The following is a 20,178-nucleotide window of genomic DNA, read 5'->3' on the forward strand; positions in this document are numbered from 1 at the left end:
AAAGTCTCTTGAGGGCTTGCTGTGCCTGTGGAAAGAAGAAGATGCATTCTGAGGACCCTCCCCTGGGCTGCATATACTGCCTTTATCCCAACCATACAGCTACAGACTATAAGGTGTGTCATACCTTGTCTTCAAAGACTCTAAAGGACAAAGAAATGAGACTGCTGCTATGGCTCCAGAAGCTCAAACCCAGGAAGAAGCCAGCCTGTGCTTCTGACATTGGGAAATCTTCTACCTCCTCCAGAATGGAACATAAAAGGGATAGGTCACCCGTTCCTATTCCTCCCTTGAGCATCCAAAAAGTTTTTTTTTTTTAAACACTCATGGGTTTTACAAAGGCCATAGTTCTTCTAAATCCTCTCAGGACTCTCACTCTAATTCCAAACAAAAAGAAAGAAAGGGACCACATCTCTCTTCACAAAAATCAAAGAAAATACCAATTGGGCAATCTACACCGCCTCTTCAGGTTGGCCTGCTTTCAAAGAAATGCCCTCTGACAGACTGTCGGTGAGCGCCCCCCCCCCCTCGAGAAAGGCCCTGATGTCTGCACTGTCGCCAACAAGAATATACACAGTGGCATTAATGACTTCATTGACGTGCACTGTTTCTGTGCTATCCAGTGCTTCTTCTTCCACAATGATGGCTTTGTCATTGACAGCTGTTCAATCTTGACCGTCAAAATTAAAATGGTCTCATTGTCTGCTTCAGTGACAACAGTTCTTTCGACGTCCATTCCTTGGTTGATGATGATGATAACACCGACAACGACTTTTCTGTCGGCAGATGACTCTCACTTCACAACATTGAGTCTGGTAACCTCGTCAGTGATTCCGACGATGACCTCGTCAGCGACACTGTTGATGGATATGACCGACAACATTGAGAAAAGTTGGTATTTAACTCCTGCTAGCACCTCTCCCAGATACATTTCTCCATTGCTCCTAGCTCATTTGTTAGAAGAGGAAGACTCTGACAAAGAGGGGCCTTTTGGGGTGGCTAGTAGTCCATCTAAGTTACATGTTAAGTGCCAGGAAGATGACGAGGATTATGAGGAGAATCCAGAGGATCACTATTATTCTCCTCAACATCACTACCAGCGTTTCTATCAGGAGGAAGTAGTCGGTTTACCTAGTTCACTAGTATTGGATGGAGTGTTTTTCAACCCACTCCAGTTATAGCACTACAGATGTCAACACATGCAGAAGGACATGTCATGCGACCTCCTACTGCTCCGCATTCCACACCAAAACCAGCGTCCTTACAAATGCCCTCATCTGCAAAATGAACACTACACACAGCTCTTCTTCAGGATTTGGCAACCTATGATGATGAAAGAGAGACGAGTAAGCTTTGCAACATGAATGGGATGATTATCTCATACCTACACCTTCTTCTCCATCTCTGGCCCCAATGGATTCTCCACATAAGGATATTGGGGGTTTACACAACCTGCTAGAAAGGGCGGCAAGAAGATTTGCTCTTCCTATGCCTACTAAGCAAATGGACAGTTTTCTCTATGACTTCAGAGAGCCATTCAAAAAAGTGTTGGATCCATGCCTACACCCGGCTGCATTTGGGAAGAGCGTCTTAAGGACATGAGCAGTCCAGCCACCGTTACTTCAGTTCTCCTGCGGTTAGGCAAAAAATGTAAAGCCCCATAGGACACTCTGGCATGTCTCACTGGCCATCCAAAGCCGGATTTGGTCATCATGTAAGCTGCTGAATGCAGATCTCAGAACCCATTGGCCCCAACCTCCAGACAAGGAGGTTAGGTGCCTTGATAACATCCACAAGTGGTTCTCATCGATGTCGACGCTTATTGTCAAGGAAACCAATTCACTAGCTGTCCTAGACAGATATGATTGGCAGCTGTGGGCTGGAGTGGCTCCCTATGTGGATCAACTACCAGAGGATGTTAGATCTGAAGCTAAGAACAATTTACAAAAGGGGGAATGCACATCTGCTGAGGTCATAGATTGTTCCATGGATACCACCATACCGCTTTCAGACAAATGGCAGGTTCTGCTGTTCTCAGGAGACAAGGTTGGCTTAAAGCTACTTCTTTTAGGCCAGAGGTACAAAACAAAATACTGGATCTTCCATTCAACAGAGAAACTCTATTTGGGAAAAACATTGATCATGCCCTACAAACCATGATGACGGACACAGACACAGCAAAACCGCTAGGCACTCTTAAAAAAAACTGCCCTTTCGGGGTTCCAGAGGGAGAGGGCTCCTATCATACAGAGGAGGTTATCAACAATATTGGTACCCTTCCTACTGTTCAGGATGGGTGCTTTAGTTTCGCTCTGTGAATGACTTCAAAAGGTTGCTTAAGGAGCTGTGAAAGCACTGTGTTTAGATGTCAAGGTGGAGGAGGAGGTCTTAGTGGGAAAAAAACCTAAATAATTCCTTGAAGAATTGCTTTATTATCCTTGACGACCAAAGTGAAAGTGAATTGGATGGTTGTCTGAATTGAGATTTGGAAGTTAGATGAACTCTGATGGATGCGTGAGCTAGATCTGAGCATGCCAAAAGTAGCAAGTACGGTAAGATTTGCTCAGCCGAAGGATAGGAAGGGTGTTCTTGTTCCTGCTGACACCATAAATAAAATTGTTTACACTTGAAAGAACATGTTTTGTTGTTGCTGCCCGCTTTGAAAAGAAATTCCTACATTCAGGAGGGATTCATAAATGGCCGAATTCACTGTGCTCAGGAACCAGGCCGATAGATGAAGAGACTGGGGATCTGAATGTAGAACCTGACCTCTGTCCCTCGTCAGGAGACAGGGCAAGACTTTGAGTTTGATATGCAGTTTCTGTGACAACAAGAGGAGTTCCGCAAACCAGTTTTGGCGAGGCCACCTTGGGGCTATTAGAATTAATAGGCAATGTTCCATTCTCATCTTTGTGAGAACCTTTGGGATCAGGGGAATGGATGGAAAAGCGTAAACAAATATGCCGGACAAGGCCACCGAAAATGCATTCCTCTATGATTCCCCGATGGTGATGCCAGCTTGCGAAGAACTGCATTTGAGGTTCTGGGGGGGTTGCAAAAAGATCAAGTTTTGGCTTGTCCCAATGGGGGAACATTTGGTCAATGGTTTCCTGGTCCTGTTCCCATTTGTGACAAGAGGTTTTTCATCTGCTGAGTATGTCTGCTATAGCATTCAGTTTTCCTGGGACAATTTCTGCTTGAAAATTGCACCATGTTACAAAGACACCAATCCCAGATGTCCTGAGCATCTCAAGAAAGGGGAAGTGATCTGGTATCCCCCTGCCTATTTGTAATGCATCTTTGTATATTGTCTGTACGAATGAAGACTGAGGAACCCTTTATCTTTGGAAGAAAAGCCTGTAAGGCCAGGTGCATGTCTCTGAGCTCGAGCAGATTGTTCTTGTAATGTCGATGAGGTTCTTGCCACTGACCACTTATTTGTAGGTCTTAAAAGTACGTTCCTCATCTATCCAGGGAAGCGTCGGTGGTAGTGACTAAAGGAGATGGAAGGCTAAGAAAAGAAAGGCCTAATGAGAGATGTTCTGATAGTGTACACAAAGTTGGAGCTTTGATCATAACTGGGGTGACTTTGATGATGTTGTCGAAAGAGCCAGTGGTCTGAATCCACTGAGCATCGTTTTCCACCTAAAGTTGTTGCATTCGTAAACAGGCAGTACTTACCGAAGGGATGCTTGATGACATCATTCCTAATAATGATTTGTAAAGGCGTACTGAAAGAGACTGTCTTCTTTGTATCAACTTTGCCAATTATATTAGTTTGAGTTGTCTCTCTGATGTGGGGAATGCATCAGAGAGACGTCAATATTCTCGCCATCGAATCCAGCTGATGATGATGATGATGAGGTTCCTTCAGCTCCGGCTGTTCCACCTGTGGCTCCAGCAGCTCTGATTCCAGAGGTACCTCGATCGGATCTGGAACCTGCTTCTTACCCTCAGTTACTGACGCCGGGTTTCAGAGCCCTCGTATTTTTTAAATCCGATGTATGCTGTTTTTCACCAGGGCCTCGTACCCCTCAGGAGCACCTTTTGGTCACATGGGTTGGTTGGCTTATAATTGGGGTCTGCCTCATCAGTATCCTCAGGCCCCTTTATGCCGTTTATGCCAGCGACAGTTCTTAGGAAGGCTGCGGAACGTGTGGACTGGCAGCTTCCTGTATCAAAGTATAAACCTAATATTCTCACCGAAGTGCTTCATTCTCCTTCTTCGGTGATTGAGCCTCCTTTGCCGTTTAATGATGCTCTAACTGAGCCGATACTTGAGGTGTGATGTAATCCTCTTTCAGCACCTGCAGTTTCGAGGTCGGTCTCAAGAAGATGTAGACCTGCTTCTGGAGATCTGGTTTTCCTATCCCCTCACCCTTCTTCTGAAAGTCTGGTGGTGCAGGCTTCTTGCTCGAAGCAGTCAACAGGGGCGTTTTCACAGGCCCCCGCAGACAGGGACTCTAAGAGGCTGGAGCAGTCTGCGAAAAAGGTATTTTCTTCAGCCAGTCTGGCATTAAAATCTACCAACGCCGATTGTCTCTTGGGCAGGTATATTTATGCTTTAATGGACTCTGCGAAATAGCTTCTTAGCTTCTCCCTAAATTATCTGGAGAGGACAAGGGGAATCTGAGGGAGGTGTTGGTGGATGCTCAAGCGGCTGCTCGCCAGGTTATCCAGTCTGGTCTGGATACAGCGGATTCTATTGCCAGGGTCATGGGCTTGTCTATTGCAACAAGGAGGCATGCTTGGTTAAAATCTTCAGGGTTCTCTCCTGCAAGCTGCTCTTATTGATTTGCCATTTGATGGTTCCAAGCTTTTTGGTGAAAAGGCGGACTTTGCCCTGCAGAGATTCAAGGACAGTAAAGCAACTGCAAGGTATTTTGGTCTGCAGACTCAAACAAGAGGTAATGGGTATAAAAGATACCATGACTTTGGGAAGTCTTCCTTTCATGCATCCAGACAACCACAGCAGCAAAACCAATTGTATAAGAGCTACAGGGGTCAAGGCAGAGGTCGCCTTCATGGAGCCGGGCGCCAACCACTTCCTCATCTATCTTCCCAACCCCTCCTGGTAATGCAGGAAAGCAGCCCTAGATCCACCATCCTGGATCATGTGGGTCCCGTGGGAGGCCGGCTTACCCATTTTCTTCAAGATTGGAGGTTAATCACTTTGGACCTTTGGATTTTAGATCTTGTCGAAAATGGGTATGCTCGTCCCTTCAGGGAATTCCCTCCTCCTTATCCTCCTTGCCAGCGGTTTTGCACAGAGGAACATTTCTACTCCTTCAGAAGGAGGTTCTTACCCTGTTACAAAAAAGTGCGATTGAGGTGGTTCCGGAGCAGGAAAGGGGTCAGGGATGCTACCCCCGGTATTTTCTGAATCCCAAGAAGGATGACAGGTTACGTTCTATCCTGGACCTCAGAATCTTGAATCTATTTCTCAAGCAGGAGAGATTTAAGATACTCACCCTAGTGCAGGTTCTTCAGGCGCTGCAACTAGAGGACTGGATGGTGTCCATCGACTTGCAGGATGCGTATTTCCACATTCCAATCCTGAAGTCACACAGTAAGTATCTCCGTTTCACAGTTGGGTCGCAACACTACCAGTTTGCGATCCTTCCGTTTGATCTTACTACCGCACCTCGAGTCTTCACCAAGGTGATGGCAGTGATGGCTGCCCATCTCAGGAGGTCGGGTATTCCAGTTTTCCCCTACCTGGACAACTGGCCGTTGAAGGCAGAGTCTCCAGAGATGGTGAGTATTCATTTGCAGGTTGCAGCCCAGCTGTTGTACAAATTGTTTTTTTCGATAAATGTACCGAAGTCTCACCTGGTGCCCTCTCAGCACAACCTGTTCATAGGGGCAGTACTGGATACCACTGTGTGTCGAGCATTCCCTCCTCCGCAAAGGATTCTCAACATTCAGGAAATTATTCCCTTGTTTTACAATGGAGCCGTTGTTCCAGTTCTGAAGGTTCTTCGCCTGCTCGGTCTGTTCGCTTCCTGCATCCTGCTGATCAACCATGCACTATGGCACATGAGGGCGCTCCAGTGGTGTCTCCGCAGGCAGTGGTATCAGCACAACGGAGATCTCAGGGAGTCAGGCAGGATCTCCAGAGAAGCTGCAATGGATCTGTCTTGGTGGAGCGTGTAGGGCAATCTTTCTCAAGGAAAGCCCTTCCATCTTCTTCCATCGGTGGCCACAGTGATAATGGATGCCTCCACTTTAGGGTGGGGTGCTTATCTGGGGGATCTCGAGATCAAAGGTCTTTGGTCTCCAGAGGAAAGGTTGCTTCACATCAACCTTTTGGAATTGCGGACGACACGTTTGGCACTCAGGCCTTCCTCCCTTCCATCCACGTTCAGTCGGTTCAAGTCCTGACGGACAACACTGCCGCGATGTGGTATGTCAACAAGCAAGGAGGAGTAGGGTCGTACCGTCTCTGCAGAGAGGCGTTGCGGCTCTGGCCCTGGGCTCAGGACAATCGGATTTGCTTGATGGCAAACCATCCGGCTGGGGTGCTGAACATGCACGCGACAGTCTCAGTCGGCAGTTCTCCGCCGACCACGAGTGGAGGCTTTATCCGGAGGTGGTTCGACACATCTTCCAGACGTGGGTGGACCTGTTTGCCACTCTCAAGAATGCTCACTGCTCGCACTGCCTGTCATTCTGCAGTCTCCAGGTTCCGAGGCAGGGAGCGTTGGGGGGCGCGTTTCAGTTCAGTTGGAGTTCACAAGTCCTTTATGCGTTTTCTCCCATATCTTTATTCCTCGGGTTCTGAGGAAGATTCGCTAAGACCGGGCCCAAGTTATATTGATCACCCCAGATTGGCCAAGAAGGGTGTGGTACACAGATCTACTTCACCTCTCGTTGCACCCTCCCTCCGTCTCCCTCTCAGGGCAGACCTCGTCTCTCAGATAAAGGGGCTGTTTCTCCCTCCCCACCTCCAGAGCCTGCACCTTCATGCCTGGAGATTGAACGGGGTAACCTGGATTCTTTTTCTCTCCCACCTGACGTGGTGGATGTTATTTTATCGGCCAGGCGACACTCCACCAAGTCTATCTACTCCTGTAGGTGGTGAAAGTTTGTTAAGTGGTGTGGAGAGAAATCTGTTGATCCTCTTAAAGCACATCTTTCTGATGTTCTTTGCTTTTCACTTCATTTGGCTCAGCAGGGTTGTGCTGTAGCCACTGTTAAAGGATATTTCTCGGCTTTGTCAGCATTTCTTTGTTTGCCCGATCAACCTTCTCTTTTTAAGTCTCCAATAGTCTTAAGGTTTATTAAGGGGCTTACTAACATGTTTCCACCCACTCCTTTTATTATGCCCCAGTGGGATTTAAATTTGGTGCTTACTTTTTTAATGGGTTCCACTTTCGAACCTATGCTTAGTTGTCCTTTGAGACTACTGACATTCAAAACTGTCTTTCTAGTGGCTATCACTTCGGACAGGAGGGTGAGTGAGCTCCAGGCTTTGAGTTCAAATCCTCCTTTTCTGACAATACATGCTGCTTTTCTGCCTAAGGTGGTGAGTCCCTTCCACCTAGGTCAGTCCATTACCCTTCCAACTTTCTATCCTCCCCTTCACCTATCCAAAGAGAAGGAGAGACTTCACCGTTTGGATCCAAAGAGGGTGATCAGCTTCTATTTGGACAGAACAAAGGACTTCCGTCAAGATGACCAGCTCTTTGTTGGATATGCTGGTCGTATGAAAGGCAAAGCGGTGCACAAGCGCACTTTATCCAGGTGGATCATCTTGTGCATCAAAATATGGTACTCCCTGGCTGGTAAGGAGCCTCCTGTAGGCATTGGAGCTCATTCCACCAGGGATAAATCGTCTACTTCTGCATTGTCTAGAGGTGTTCTTAGTTCGGACATATGTAAAGCTGCAACTTGGGCCTCCCTCCACACTTTCTTGAAGCATTACTGCTTAGATTCCGAGGTGAGGAGGGACGGACATTTTGCTCGCTCTGTTTTACAGGACTTTTTGGAGTTGAAGGGTGGACACCCTCCTCCGATGGTTTGACTGCTATGGGATTCTATTAATAAGGTGAGCAATCCACAGGTTGAAGTATCCATCAGAAGAACAAGTTACTTACCTTCGGTAACGCTTTTTCTGGTGAATACAGTATCTACCTGTGGATTCCTAACTGACCCACCCACCTCCTCGTTGTCCACCCTTTTATACCATAAAAGCTGAGGTATTAGTTATTTGATGTATTTTTGTGTACTCAAGACTTTATTACCTCTATTTGTTTATTGTTGTCTTGTTTGAAGATCAAGCTTCCTTATTTCATTATACACTGTGTGTACTTGTGTGAATTCTATATACTACGTATGCATTGTCTCTGCGGTCGATAAGCCCGTTTTGCCTCGGTGGCACGGAAAACATGGGTGGAATTTATGTCATCACGCCGACATGGTCTTCTTATGGCTCCGGTGATGTCATGCGGAGCCACGTATGGAGCCATGACGACCTCGTCCGCGCGCAGAGCTATGAAAAGATTTCCGCAGAATGCTGGCACAGGAGATATTCATACGGTGAGGAATCCACAGGCAGATACTGTATCCACCAGAAAAAGTGTTACAGAAGGTATGCAACGTGTTCTTCCTCCTTCCCCTTTCATTATGCCTCAGTGGAACCTTAATGTGGTTCTCACATTTCTGATGTGTGCTCTCTATGAGCCCTTACACTATTGCCCCCTCATCCTGCTCACCATCAACACAGCCTTTCTTGTGGCCATTACATTGGCCAGGAGAGTGAGTGAGCTGCAGGCTTTGCCATCAAAGCCTCCCTTCCTATAACTTTTTCCTGACAAACTAGTGCTCTACTGTCTGGACCCAAAAAGGGTGTTTTAATTCTACTTTGACTGCACAAGAAAGTTCTGGGTGGAGGACCGACTCTTTGTGTGGTATGTTGGTACGATGAAAGGTCAGGCATGCAGAAACTGACCATTTCCCGATGGATCATTCTCTTCATCAAGATCTACTATGCACTGGCCAGCAATCAGGCTCCTAAAGGTATAAGAGCTCATTTCACCAGAGCTAAGCCTGTGACCACTGAGTTAGCCCAACCACTTTTAGTCCTGGATATCTGTCAGACAGCCGTGTGGGCATATCTGCACTCGTTTACCAAGCATTACTGCCTGGACAGTCAGGTCTGTAAAGACGGGCATTTCGCCCATTTGGTCCTACAGGACTTGTTAGTCAAAAATTATCAGCAGACTCACTCACCTTCCAGGATGGTATTACTTGGGTTTCTATTCAAAGGTAAGTAATCTGCGGCTAGATGTCTCTATAAGATGAACAAGTTACTTACCTTCGGTAACAAATCTGGTAGAGACAATATCTAGCTGCAGATTCCTTACCGACCCACCCATTCTCCTCACTCTGCACACATATTTCTAGGGTCAGGGCTGATCCCTTTCGGGCCCTAGTTTGGACATACGAGTGTCAGTGCACTTAATGGGTCCGCGCTTCTGGTGTGGAAAGTCATAAAAAGTAATTGAAGTCAGCACGCTGAGGTGGCGCCTATAAAGGGGGACTCGAACATCACTTCCAGCGCAGACGCCACTGCCAACACCATGCAGAGCCAGCCAAAGCCAACTACAGGTGCACAGGGGTACTGCTCACGAAAAATCTTCTGGATCCTGTCTGATGCCTGGGAAAATTCAAAAGTAAGGACACTGAAGGTAGATATTGTCTCTACCAGATAAGGCGTGAACAAAGATAAGTAACATATTTGTTAATTGTAGAGTGTACATATATCATTTACTCAACCTTTTTACATTAGAGTCTACCAGCACAAGATCATTTTATTACACATTTTTTGATCCATGAATACCATAGGAAAAGCTGGGTTTCAAGAGCTTTCCTAAATTGAAGGTGAATATTCTCTATAGAAAAGGTGCGTTCTCCCACATGCTGCCTATGAACAGTTGGTACAAGTAAAAGTGCTATTGATGATCTCTGGGAATATTCCAGTCCATAGCAAATACATTTCAACTTTAAGAAATGTCGTCCACCTTTTTAAAACGCCTTGTACATGATATAGACCTAATCCTGATTTGCTTGATGATAAATGGACATAAGGGTTTGTTTAACATGGTTCATATATTTCAAGTAGAGACTAAAAGCATACACTGCACTTCGTAACAGGTGGAGTAGGAATTTGCAGAAACCCCAGATAAGATCATATTTGTCAGGATCAGTTGCTTTACCCCTTTGTGCCTACCAGTGAAAGTCAGGAAAATAAAAATTAGTCTCAGTTTATTTTTTGTCTGCAGTGACTATGACTTCTGTTTTTTAAATGTCAGTTTTGTCTGCAGTGACTACCAAGACTTCTGCTGTTTTAAAATGTCATTATTAACCTAAAGTCCATTGGTGAGTTGTGAGGAGTGAAGTTTTTCCTGAATGACTTGGTGCATCAGTGTAACTTGAGCAAAATGTCAGTGTCATCAGCATACTAAACAATGATTGGAAAGGCCAATAGATTTGGATGTTTATGCAAGTTGGATGTAAACTTATCTATATTGTTAATCAAATTAAGGAAAATATGAATTTTAATAATATTTATTTAGGTGACAAATATCTTTAGGAAATACCCACTCATGTACTGTGTTGGTTTAATTGAAGTCAAGTAATTGAATGACAAGGGTACTCCTTATCTTTCCTTTCACTTTATGACAGGTGAAACAAATGTTTAATCTTTGAAATAAGGAAAGAATTATTGGCAGAGTTAATATTATTTTCATTAGGAAGTTGTTTGCCAGTTGTTACTACATCAACATGTCTCCACAATGTTTGTTGTAGCTTGTATATTGTTTGCATTAAAATGCAGTACAGGAATGTGGGAACTCGAATGAGCAAATCCGCACAATTGACAACACTGAAACTCTTGTTACCTGGTATAATGCAATAATTTTGCAAGCAGAATTGCTAACAACTGCTTCTTCAAAACATGTTTTTAATCATCGTATGAGAAGCCTACCATTCTCCAGTATTGCATCTCTTATAGATTCACATGCCTTAATCTTCCCCGTCATCATAGTGGAAGTCAACGGTGTGCCTGATCCTGTGGAGATGACAGTTGTAGATGGTGAGTGCTTAGTCGACGGGATGGTCTACGGACGGTTTTTCTTACATGAGGAATCTCTGAAGGAAGTGTGCAGCGCAGACGGTAGTATTGAGCCAGCTCTCTGGTGTGAGGTAGAGAGACCAGGCAGGTCATTTTTTGCCCTATTCCCCTCGCGCAGTTCTCTACTCTAAGATCTAGATTTCTTACATGCTCTGTGGGAAAAAGAAGGCTCTCCTTTTCTTTTCTTAGAGTAGGTATGAGGCTCCCCCTCACCTTCAGAGTCTGAGTCCTTAGCATCCTTCTTCTATTGCATCCAGAGAAGCAGCCTACCCTCACGGTCTTCAAGGGTTTTTGTAGAAAAAGTATGGCAGTACTTGCATTCTCTGGGCTTATGGTCCGGATACAGACAATAAAGACACTCTTTTTGTGGGTCCCTAAAATAAAGTGTTGGTTTTCCACAAGTCTTGCAGGGCCTAAAAAAACATATTTTAGATGCAGCCATTTTGTAGAAAAAAAGACACACACACTTCCGATCTGTACCCCAGGTGGAGAGATGAACTGCAGGCTGGAAGTTCACAAGGGAAACTGTTGAAACACTATGACTGAGCAGAATTCAGGTAGACTCCCTAACACACGACATGCAGTAAGACATCTGAGGTATTGTGGCCCTGCAGGGGATGGATACTCTATGGTCTGAGCTCTGATTGACTGAAGTTTGGATGTTTTAAAACAATGTTAATAGGTTACTAAATGCTATTGGTTTTCAATACGAATTAGGTTTTTGTACTACTATTTTACTGTTGCAGTGGGACTCCCACCATGACAATAGGGAAGATTCATGAATATCAATCTATAAATGTTATCAATACTGGAAAACCACAGTGTACAGGTAAGTAACTTGTTTTTTCCCTCTTACCTATAGTATGGTTTAGTCTGTTTTTGATGCGACAACCAAATGCATAAAATAATGTATCTCTTCTGCGCTCACTTATACTGTAATCAACGGTACGTACAAGATCACCCGAACATTTATCGCATTATTGAAAACTCAGATTTCCATGTATGGACCCTAATTATGTTTAATTAGAAACACAAATCTTAACCCCGCAAAGCAAGCCTTTTTCAATATTATTGCAAAATCAAAGATGGTGATGTAAAAATCAGCCTGCATTTGTTTACTTGAAAATAGGCATTTTGAGATGTTTGCTGAAGCTGTTGAGTGTGTTTTTTAGTCTTAACAGGTAATTCTGTGAACTGGCAGCTTGAGGGAAGAGATGTAGTGGTTTGCAAGGAGTCTTTCCCTTTCGGTGAAATACCAAAAGAAGAAGCGCAGGGAGAGAGATCGGGTGGAGGGAAAGCACTTATAAATAGTAGTTTTATTTATTAAAAACACATGTTACATTGTAATGTGCATCAGCATATTTTACCCCTGCTGTGCCACATAGAGATGTTTACTTTTGTTGAGTAGAGATATCTGTTAGAAAAAGCAACAGTGTTGCAGAACTCAACTGGCCCAAATGTGATACAAAAGTTCTAAATCAAAACTGGTAAGAAATGACACAATGTTTGACAAAAAAATGTTAAGACAATAGAAGACACATTTTTTTACTTAACGTAAAAAGGACACATAGTCCCACCAGTTACTGGCACCAGTTCTGTGTGGATGACAACATTATGCTGGAACAAGTTGCAGGGAGGTAACCAGTGACTGATGTGGGCTGGTGTATTGCCCCATTCTCTAGTGGTGCTGGACGTAAATGTGGTTGACAGTTAATCAAGCTAATGGATACAGACTCCGAATTGACAGCCCCTTTATGAATGTGTGTAGATGTATGCATTTTAAGGGTTTTTTAAAAAAAAAATGTTTTGGCTTCTGCTGAAAATACAACCTTGATTTCCTTTTTTTTCTTTTTGTTACAGTTTGTACCTTTTCGGGATTACATCGACAGAACAGGAAATCACATATTAAGCATGGCAAGGCTTGCTAAAGATGTTTTAGCTGAAGTTCCAGACCAGTTTCTTTTATACATGCGATCTAGAGGCTTCAAACCAGCCCCTGCACCACCTCCATACACGCCCCCAACTCATGTCTTACAGACTCAGATTTGACACTGCTCTTGAGCATATCATCCTTGACAGAAAAAATGAGCTGCTATATCAGTGCTTCAGTTCAGGGTGCACTGCAAAGAACCCGTGAAAAAAGACCATTCTCCTGTATTGATTCATGTTTAACTGAATGGGTTTCTGACTCAAAGGGATTCTGTTTACAGACCAAAACTGTAAATATGGTTACTCCAGAAGCTGGACCGTTTTTAATTTTCCAAACTAAATACTGATTCTTCTCTGAGTCATATTTTTTCTGACTGAAAATGTTAATTTCCATAGAATTGTTGGGGAAAGCAAAAGTCGCTCTTAATATTGAAACTCTATTGTACTCCCTGACTGTTGTATATATGTATGGTTCTGGGAATACTGTTCCTTTGTCTCAATGTTTACATGTTCCTACTTTTTAAATTTCAATACTTTTATAACTATTCTTAAAGAAATACTTTTGAATATTGAATCATATGTCTTCTAGCTTGCAATAGTTACAGCCACAAAAAAAGCAATATCTCTATAAAGGGTCTCCTAGACAGTGTACTTACTGAATGATGGAACAACGAGAAGTGAGTAAATGGATTCACTAGGTAATTGCGCTTCTCAAGTGCTTTCCAGTTGCTTTTATGACAAATGCAAAGTACAAAAAAAATTCATATGATAGATTCCAATTTTGCAACCATAAACCCATTTTCCTTTTGTCATTTCAAAACGTTCACTTATTTTATATGTTTTAAAAAGATAATGCAGCCAAAAAGAATGTTTTGAAGTCAGATTTAAAATGACAGAGGAGGGGATGTACTGTGACTAAGAAAAGAGCCCAGCTATAGGGATCTGTATGCTCCTTGCTATTTTTTAAAGTGAAAAAAGTAGGTGGATTTGTAATTTGTATGCACATGCTTTTGAAGTGCAATAAATGGGTTCAAGACACTGTACCGATGGAAGGTGTGACGTACTACAGTAGTTAGTCTAATCAACATGGTCAACATGATTTTCTATGAACTATGCACAGAATACACTGACAGCATACCACCCGATCAAGTAACTAACATCACTAAGCGAACCTGTGAGCATTTTCAATGAAGTACATATTTTCATCATCAAACATTGATATAGAGCAAAAGCGAGAAAAGTAGAACACCGAGCAAGACGAAGAAAGTAGGAAGAAGAGCAAGTGACAAGGGAAGCGATCAAAGATAAAAAAAAGAAACTGCAATAGTGAGATAAAGAGACAGGAAGTGTAGGGTGGTGGAAGAAAGAGGCACAAGGTGGAATTAAAACTAGGCAGCATGGGTATTGGAAAGCCAGAACTTCAGCAGTTTGGGCGTAAGAACGTATTATTATTTGCTGTTTTTTTATTTAAAACAAATTAAGGACTATATTACAAAATGTTTGAAATCAATTATAGTAACATTCACAAAGACTGGTTTGGAATGCGGTGATACTCTCTTATATGTACGGTTCAAATATAATTTCACAACAATACGTTTTGAGCAAAATTCTTAATCTGATACATAAAAGACATAAATTGTTTTTTAATGTCTACTCCCCTTGGGTCTTTCAGTTTTGTGTCAAGGACTCTGTGACACTGACTCTCTTGCCTTGGTTAAATTAATTGTAGTTGGTTATTATTTAAAATTGGCCTCTTCCAGTATGGTGTGCATTACAGATAGCCTGCCTGAGCTTCTAGTTCTGTTGTAATTGCTGTGCATGTCGCCTGATTATGTCCCTACAAAGGGATAGTGATTCTAAGTAGCGTGCTCGAGTTCCTTGTCACCAAATCACTTTCCTGCCATTTGAGGTCCACGCATAGGAACATCCAATGAATGAGTCTTGTAAAAAAAATGCACAAATATGTGATTTTGTACACAGAAGCTATGTTTAATGAACTACCCAAATATGATACCTGAAATGGTTTGTCCTTTATGAAAAGTAAAATGTTTTTGCATGTACAGTTTTTACGACGAGTGCACAGTTTTGTGAGACTTTGTGTCAAATACAATACATTTATTCTAAAGAAATGGCCTTAAACTCGCACTCAGTTCCTCAAAATGATTGTGAATTGCCTTCAAATATGAAAATATGTTTATTCTTCTGTTAACAATGTATATGTTTTTTAATGTAGTTTTAATTTCCTCAAAATCCATTTTTTTTCTACTTTGTCCGTTACCATATTGTACTGTTTGCCCTACTTTTAGATTGACTTATGGCCTAATAGCATTAACGCAGGAGTTTTGCTTGATAAAAACATATCCGCAATTACTACGGCCTACAACTATATATTGCACAAATCTTCCATTTTTAATTATATTGTAACTTTTAAAACATGTGTTCCTTTATGCTGGACATTACTTTTGTAGCGTATGCTTGCATTTTGAAAGATGAAATGAAATCTTAATTGTGAATGGCACATATTTTATTATTAGTTGGAGATGTTCATAAACATCAAATACATCATTTTTTAATAAAGTATATTGTTTTTGGCACTGCCTAATTGATTTTCTTGTTTACCTAAGTAGAGATTCAAAGTTATACCATGGTGGCATCTGGAAAGCAACTTACCACCGCTCGGACTCCACTTTCATGTGTTTTAACCGCATCGCCCTTCTGCAGCCTCCTTTAAAATATTAACACCTTTACCGAACCTATTCACATGTAGGCATTCTTTGTACTCCTCCTCTCCTGCAGTACACTGTAATGTGCTGGAACATGGAATACGCCTTTGATGTGACTGCAATAAGAGCTACTGAAATTTTTGGTCATTGGAATGTTGGAAACCACCTGGTTAGCATCATGTTGATTTATTTTCACAGACGGCATAACAAATGAACGTTTAAATGCAGTCGTGTTACACATATTGTCAAACCCTCATAAGCACAATCGTTTTCGAGATCACTGAAAATGGGCCTTAAAACAGTATGATGTTGAATTCTTTACTTACCTCACTGCATATCAGCTGATAAATAGGGGAACTCTTGTTCAGCTGCCAGACATCAGATGGAGCTGGCATCACTGGATTTTGAATCTGTAATACCAAGCCTCATTATGAGTTGTATCTTGGAAATTGTTGGAAAGTAGTATATGCTTTCAATGTTACCCTCTCTTTTTGCTTGGTGTCAGTATGATTTTGACCTAGTCTAACTGGGATCCTGCTAATCAGGACCCAAGTCACTATGCTTTCTCCCTAAATTAATCATGGTAAGTACTTTTGTACATCCGCAGTTGGCTGCTGGTGTACCCTTGCAAGACACTAGTATATGGTACTCAGGTACTCGGGACATAGGTACACCAGAGGTCTGCCATGGGCTGCAGCATGTATTGTGCCACCCATGGAAGTCCACTTAAACTGTGACTACAGGGTTGACATTGCAGCCGGGTGAGTTGGTGTTTGCACCTCTCATGACAGATATACGTTTCCTTATATCTGAGGTCACAGCACTTGGAACCTATAAGTCACCCCTATGGCTGACTCTTCAGTCCTGAGGGCAGGGGTTAGAGGTCTGAGGGTGCCCCTGTATGAGCAGGACATCCTAACAAACCCTGTAATCAATTATTCAGGCTTTGTAAGTACGGTCAGCCATTTTAATACATACGGTGAACATCAGTCATTACGAGGTGTCTAACTATATAGTGGCTGCACCTAATCCAGTCATGTTTGGTATCATACATGTTGGAATCATACCTAAACACAGATTCCAGTGTTGGAAGTATGATCCCAGTTATTGGGGGGCTCCCTTGGGGTACCCCCCAGTACTCCCAGTAACAGCCTTTCAATCAAATAAATCAGGGGTTGGTGAAGATTACCTGTGCACCCGTGAGGGTCTCAAGGTGCTGGGGGGTAGGGGGGCAGCAAGGTGCTGGGGGGTAGGAGGGCAGCACCATTGAGTGCTGGGGGTCATCCGAACAGCTAGGTCTTGAGGTCCTTCCTGAACTGGAGCAGTGTGGGGACTTGCCGGAGGTGAAGGGGGAGGTCGTTTCATTACTTGGCTGTGAGGTGGGAGAAGGACTTTCCTCCTGTTCTGGTTTTGTAGATGTGTAGGACTGCAGAAAGAGAGAGGTCAGTTGATCGGAGGTGTCTATTGGGTGTGTGGAAGGAGAGGCGGTTGTTTGGGTATGCTGGTCCGATGTTGTGGAGGGCTTTGTGTGCATGAGTGAGGAGCTTGAAGGTTATTCTTTTTTCGATGGGGAGCCAGTGGAAATTGCAGAGGTGTTGAGTGATGTGTTTGTGACAGGGGGTGTCCAGGATCAGTCTGACTGCTGTGTTTTGGATGATCTGGAGTTTGCGAAGTAGTTTCTTGTTGATCCCTGCATTGAGAACGTTGCCATAGTCCAGTCTGCTATTGATGAGGGCGTGCAGGACCGCTTTTCTGGATTCGGGTGGGATCCATCAGAAGGTCTTTCGGAGTATGCGGAGGCTGTTGAAGCAGGCAGAGGACACAGTGTTGATCTGGTGGTTCATCATGAGTGATGAGTCTAGTATGATGCCAAGGCTTCATGCCTGGTCCATGAGGGTGGGGGGTTCACGAGGGTGGGGTCCACCAGGTGTCGCCCCATGCAGAGTGGGGTGGAGCCAAGGATGAGGACTTCTGTTTTCTCTGAGTAGAGTTTCAGACAGCACTTCTTCATCCAGGTGATGATGGCTCTCACCCCTTCTTGGTAGTTGTGACTGGTGATGTTGGGCTCTTTGGTGAGGTAGAGGGTGAGCTGGGTGTCGTCGGTGTAGATGATGGTTGCGAGGGGGGCTGACAGCAAATTAGTGCTGCTTCCGACCACACACACGATTCTGCCCTCCTGCTGCAGAGCCAAGCTTGAGCTGGGGAAGGTAGAACAATAGGGGTCCTGTCACAGGGAAGTGTGCCCATCTCCCAGATAAGACTTAGTGCATTGAGCTGGGGTAGGTGCACTTGCTAATGCCACTATACTACTTTGAAGGGTACATTTGGTCCCCTCCTTTCACACTCCAGTTTGAGCTAGTTCAGGGAGCCCTTGGCTCCCGCTCTGGTGTGAAAATGAATAAAGGACATGGGAGTATCCTCCACTATTTCCAACCCTCCTCTCTGAGGGACCCCTGAGCTGTTCCAACACTTTCCTTAGGGTACTGAAGGGCTTACCTGTAGGTATTTCATTAGATTCATCATAGGACAAGAGTCAAAACTGAAACCACCTCACTCTTCGACTGTCTGGACACTTGGACTTCGCAGGACTTCGCCTGAAACCGAGACTGCACCAAGGAAGAGTCCTGTTGCTTCTGGCCAGGCTGTTAAGCAAGTCTTTTTCATTGTCTGTGTCTGTGTTTCTTTGGGGTTCTTCAACAGACTTGTGGACATCAATGACCTCAGAAGTATTCTCCCTTGGATTGAAGGAGTCACTCCCCTGCTTCTGCAGGCACCTTAACGAAGCTCACCAGTTTTCTGCTCCTGTCACATTATGGACTTTCCGAGGTTCAGCAACACAGGTGGTGGTTCTGCAGCTCCCATGAGGCCTGCCCTGTCCTCTCGGCAATTTTGAGGCCAGTATCCCTTATCGGAACCACTGGGACTGAACCCCTGTGCAGCATGTCAACTTGCTGTTACCAAGGCTTGTTGGCTACATATTCCATAGATCTTCAGGCTAAAAGAAGCTCCAGCCTTCCGCATCTATTTCCTTCAAGTTCAGCATCTTCACTGCATCCTCTGCACGTGGGCCTTCATTATTGGTGAGCTGCTAGAGGTCCTCTTGCAACTCATTTGCCTTCAGCCTGTGGGTCCTCCTGGGAGTCTTCTACTGCTTCAGTGGGCTCACCTGCTTGCTCAAGGACTGCCCTAACTCTCCTGCTGTTGGTGAGTCTCCTGGACCTTGCTGATCCCAACGTTACTCTTTCTATATTCTCCATGCCACCTGCAGCTACCAAGGCTTGTTGGTGCTTCCACCAGACACCAACCACCCAGTCACTGACATCCAACGTGTGACAGCTTGTGCATGGCTCCTGGTCTTCCTGAGCATTGCCTAGGCCAAGCAGCTGCAGCGACAAGCTCACTGTTGACTCTTCTAAACCTCCCGTCATCGGTGGGCCTTGTGTCTTTGTGCCTCCTGGTCACTCCCATGTGGCATAGACTCTGTCCCCTCTGTTGGCAGGTCCTCACTTCCACAATGCACCCTTGGATTTCACCGGACTCCTTCCTGAACTTATTAAGAGGCATTTTCTTCCCAGTTTTCTAATGTCGTCTATGGAGGTCTTCAACGTCTCTCCACCCCTAAGCACCTGGCTTCCCTGGTGTAGGTAACCTCGTTCCCGGGGCATCCAGGGATCACATATGGCAGGAAAAGAATGATGGAATAGAAAGAATGTCTTGTAGTTTTCTACTTTCAAAGTTTCAAGAGATAGCAAACTAGAATGCGGAGTCAACCACTGCGGGCTCTGCATGACATGAATCACTTATCATGAACCTGGACCAGCATATAAGCCTATTTCTTATAGTGTCTGTTCATTGCTGAAGCAGCTCTGGGCCATTTATAAGGTGCTTACTGTTACCTGTGGTGTCCCCCTTTCCACCTAGTCAAATGCTTCCACAGCTTCCCGGAATATGCAGAGCACATCTTCCACTTTATCTCTTTATTCACATCATAAACGAGCGATCATTAACAGGGGGTTCCTAGATTACCATGAGGCACAAAGGCATCCTGGTAATCGTATATTAGAAAATTAATGTCTTTACAAAGCCTAGTGGCAAAGATTTTCGACAAGATCTTAATAACTATGTCAATTAGGGAAATGGAACAATATCTTCTGCACTCCAACAGATCTTTCACTCTTTAGGCTGAAGTGTAATGTTAGCATTGTTAGAGATAGGACGCAGGGTACCTGTTACTCACTGTTCCCTAAAACTCAAACAATGTGGGTGCGATCTGGTTGGTGAATGTTTTGATTTATATGCAGAGAGAACCGAAATATCTGCTATTGTAATACTTCTGCTCAAAACATCGTGACCCTCTGCACTCAACATAGGCAGATGAATATTTTGCATAAA

General features: G+C 44.0%; 1 protein-coding gene across 3 annotated transcripts in view; it reads left to right on the forward strand.

The window, feature by feature from the left end:
- CPNE8 (copine 8) overlaps positions 1-15,657 on the forward strand; it is a 990,278-nt gene extending 974,621 nt beyond the window's left edge. For all 3 annotated transcript variants that reach the window (XM_086967237.1, XM_086967238.1, XM_086967242.1), the window contains one exon: positions 12,995-15,657. In XM_086967237.1, coding sequence (XP_086823363.1) covers positions 12,995-13,183 — 189 coding nt within the window. In that variant the 3' untranslated portion in view covers positions 13,184-15,657. The remainder of the gene's footprint in view (positions 1-12,994) is intronic.
- The last annotated feature ends 4,521 nt before the right edge of the window (positions 15,658-20,178 follow it).

Source organism: Lissotriton vulgaris, chromosome 1_1, assembly GCF_964263255.1.
Source record: "Lissotriton vulgaris chromosome 1_1, aLisVul1.2, whole genome shotgun sequence".
NCBI lineage: Eukaryota > Metazoa > Chordata > Amphibia > Caudata > Salamandridae > Lissotriton > Lissotriton vulgaris.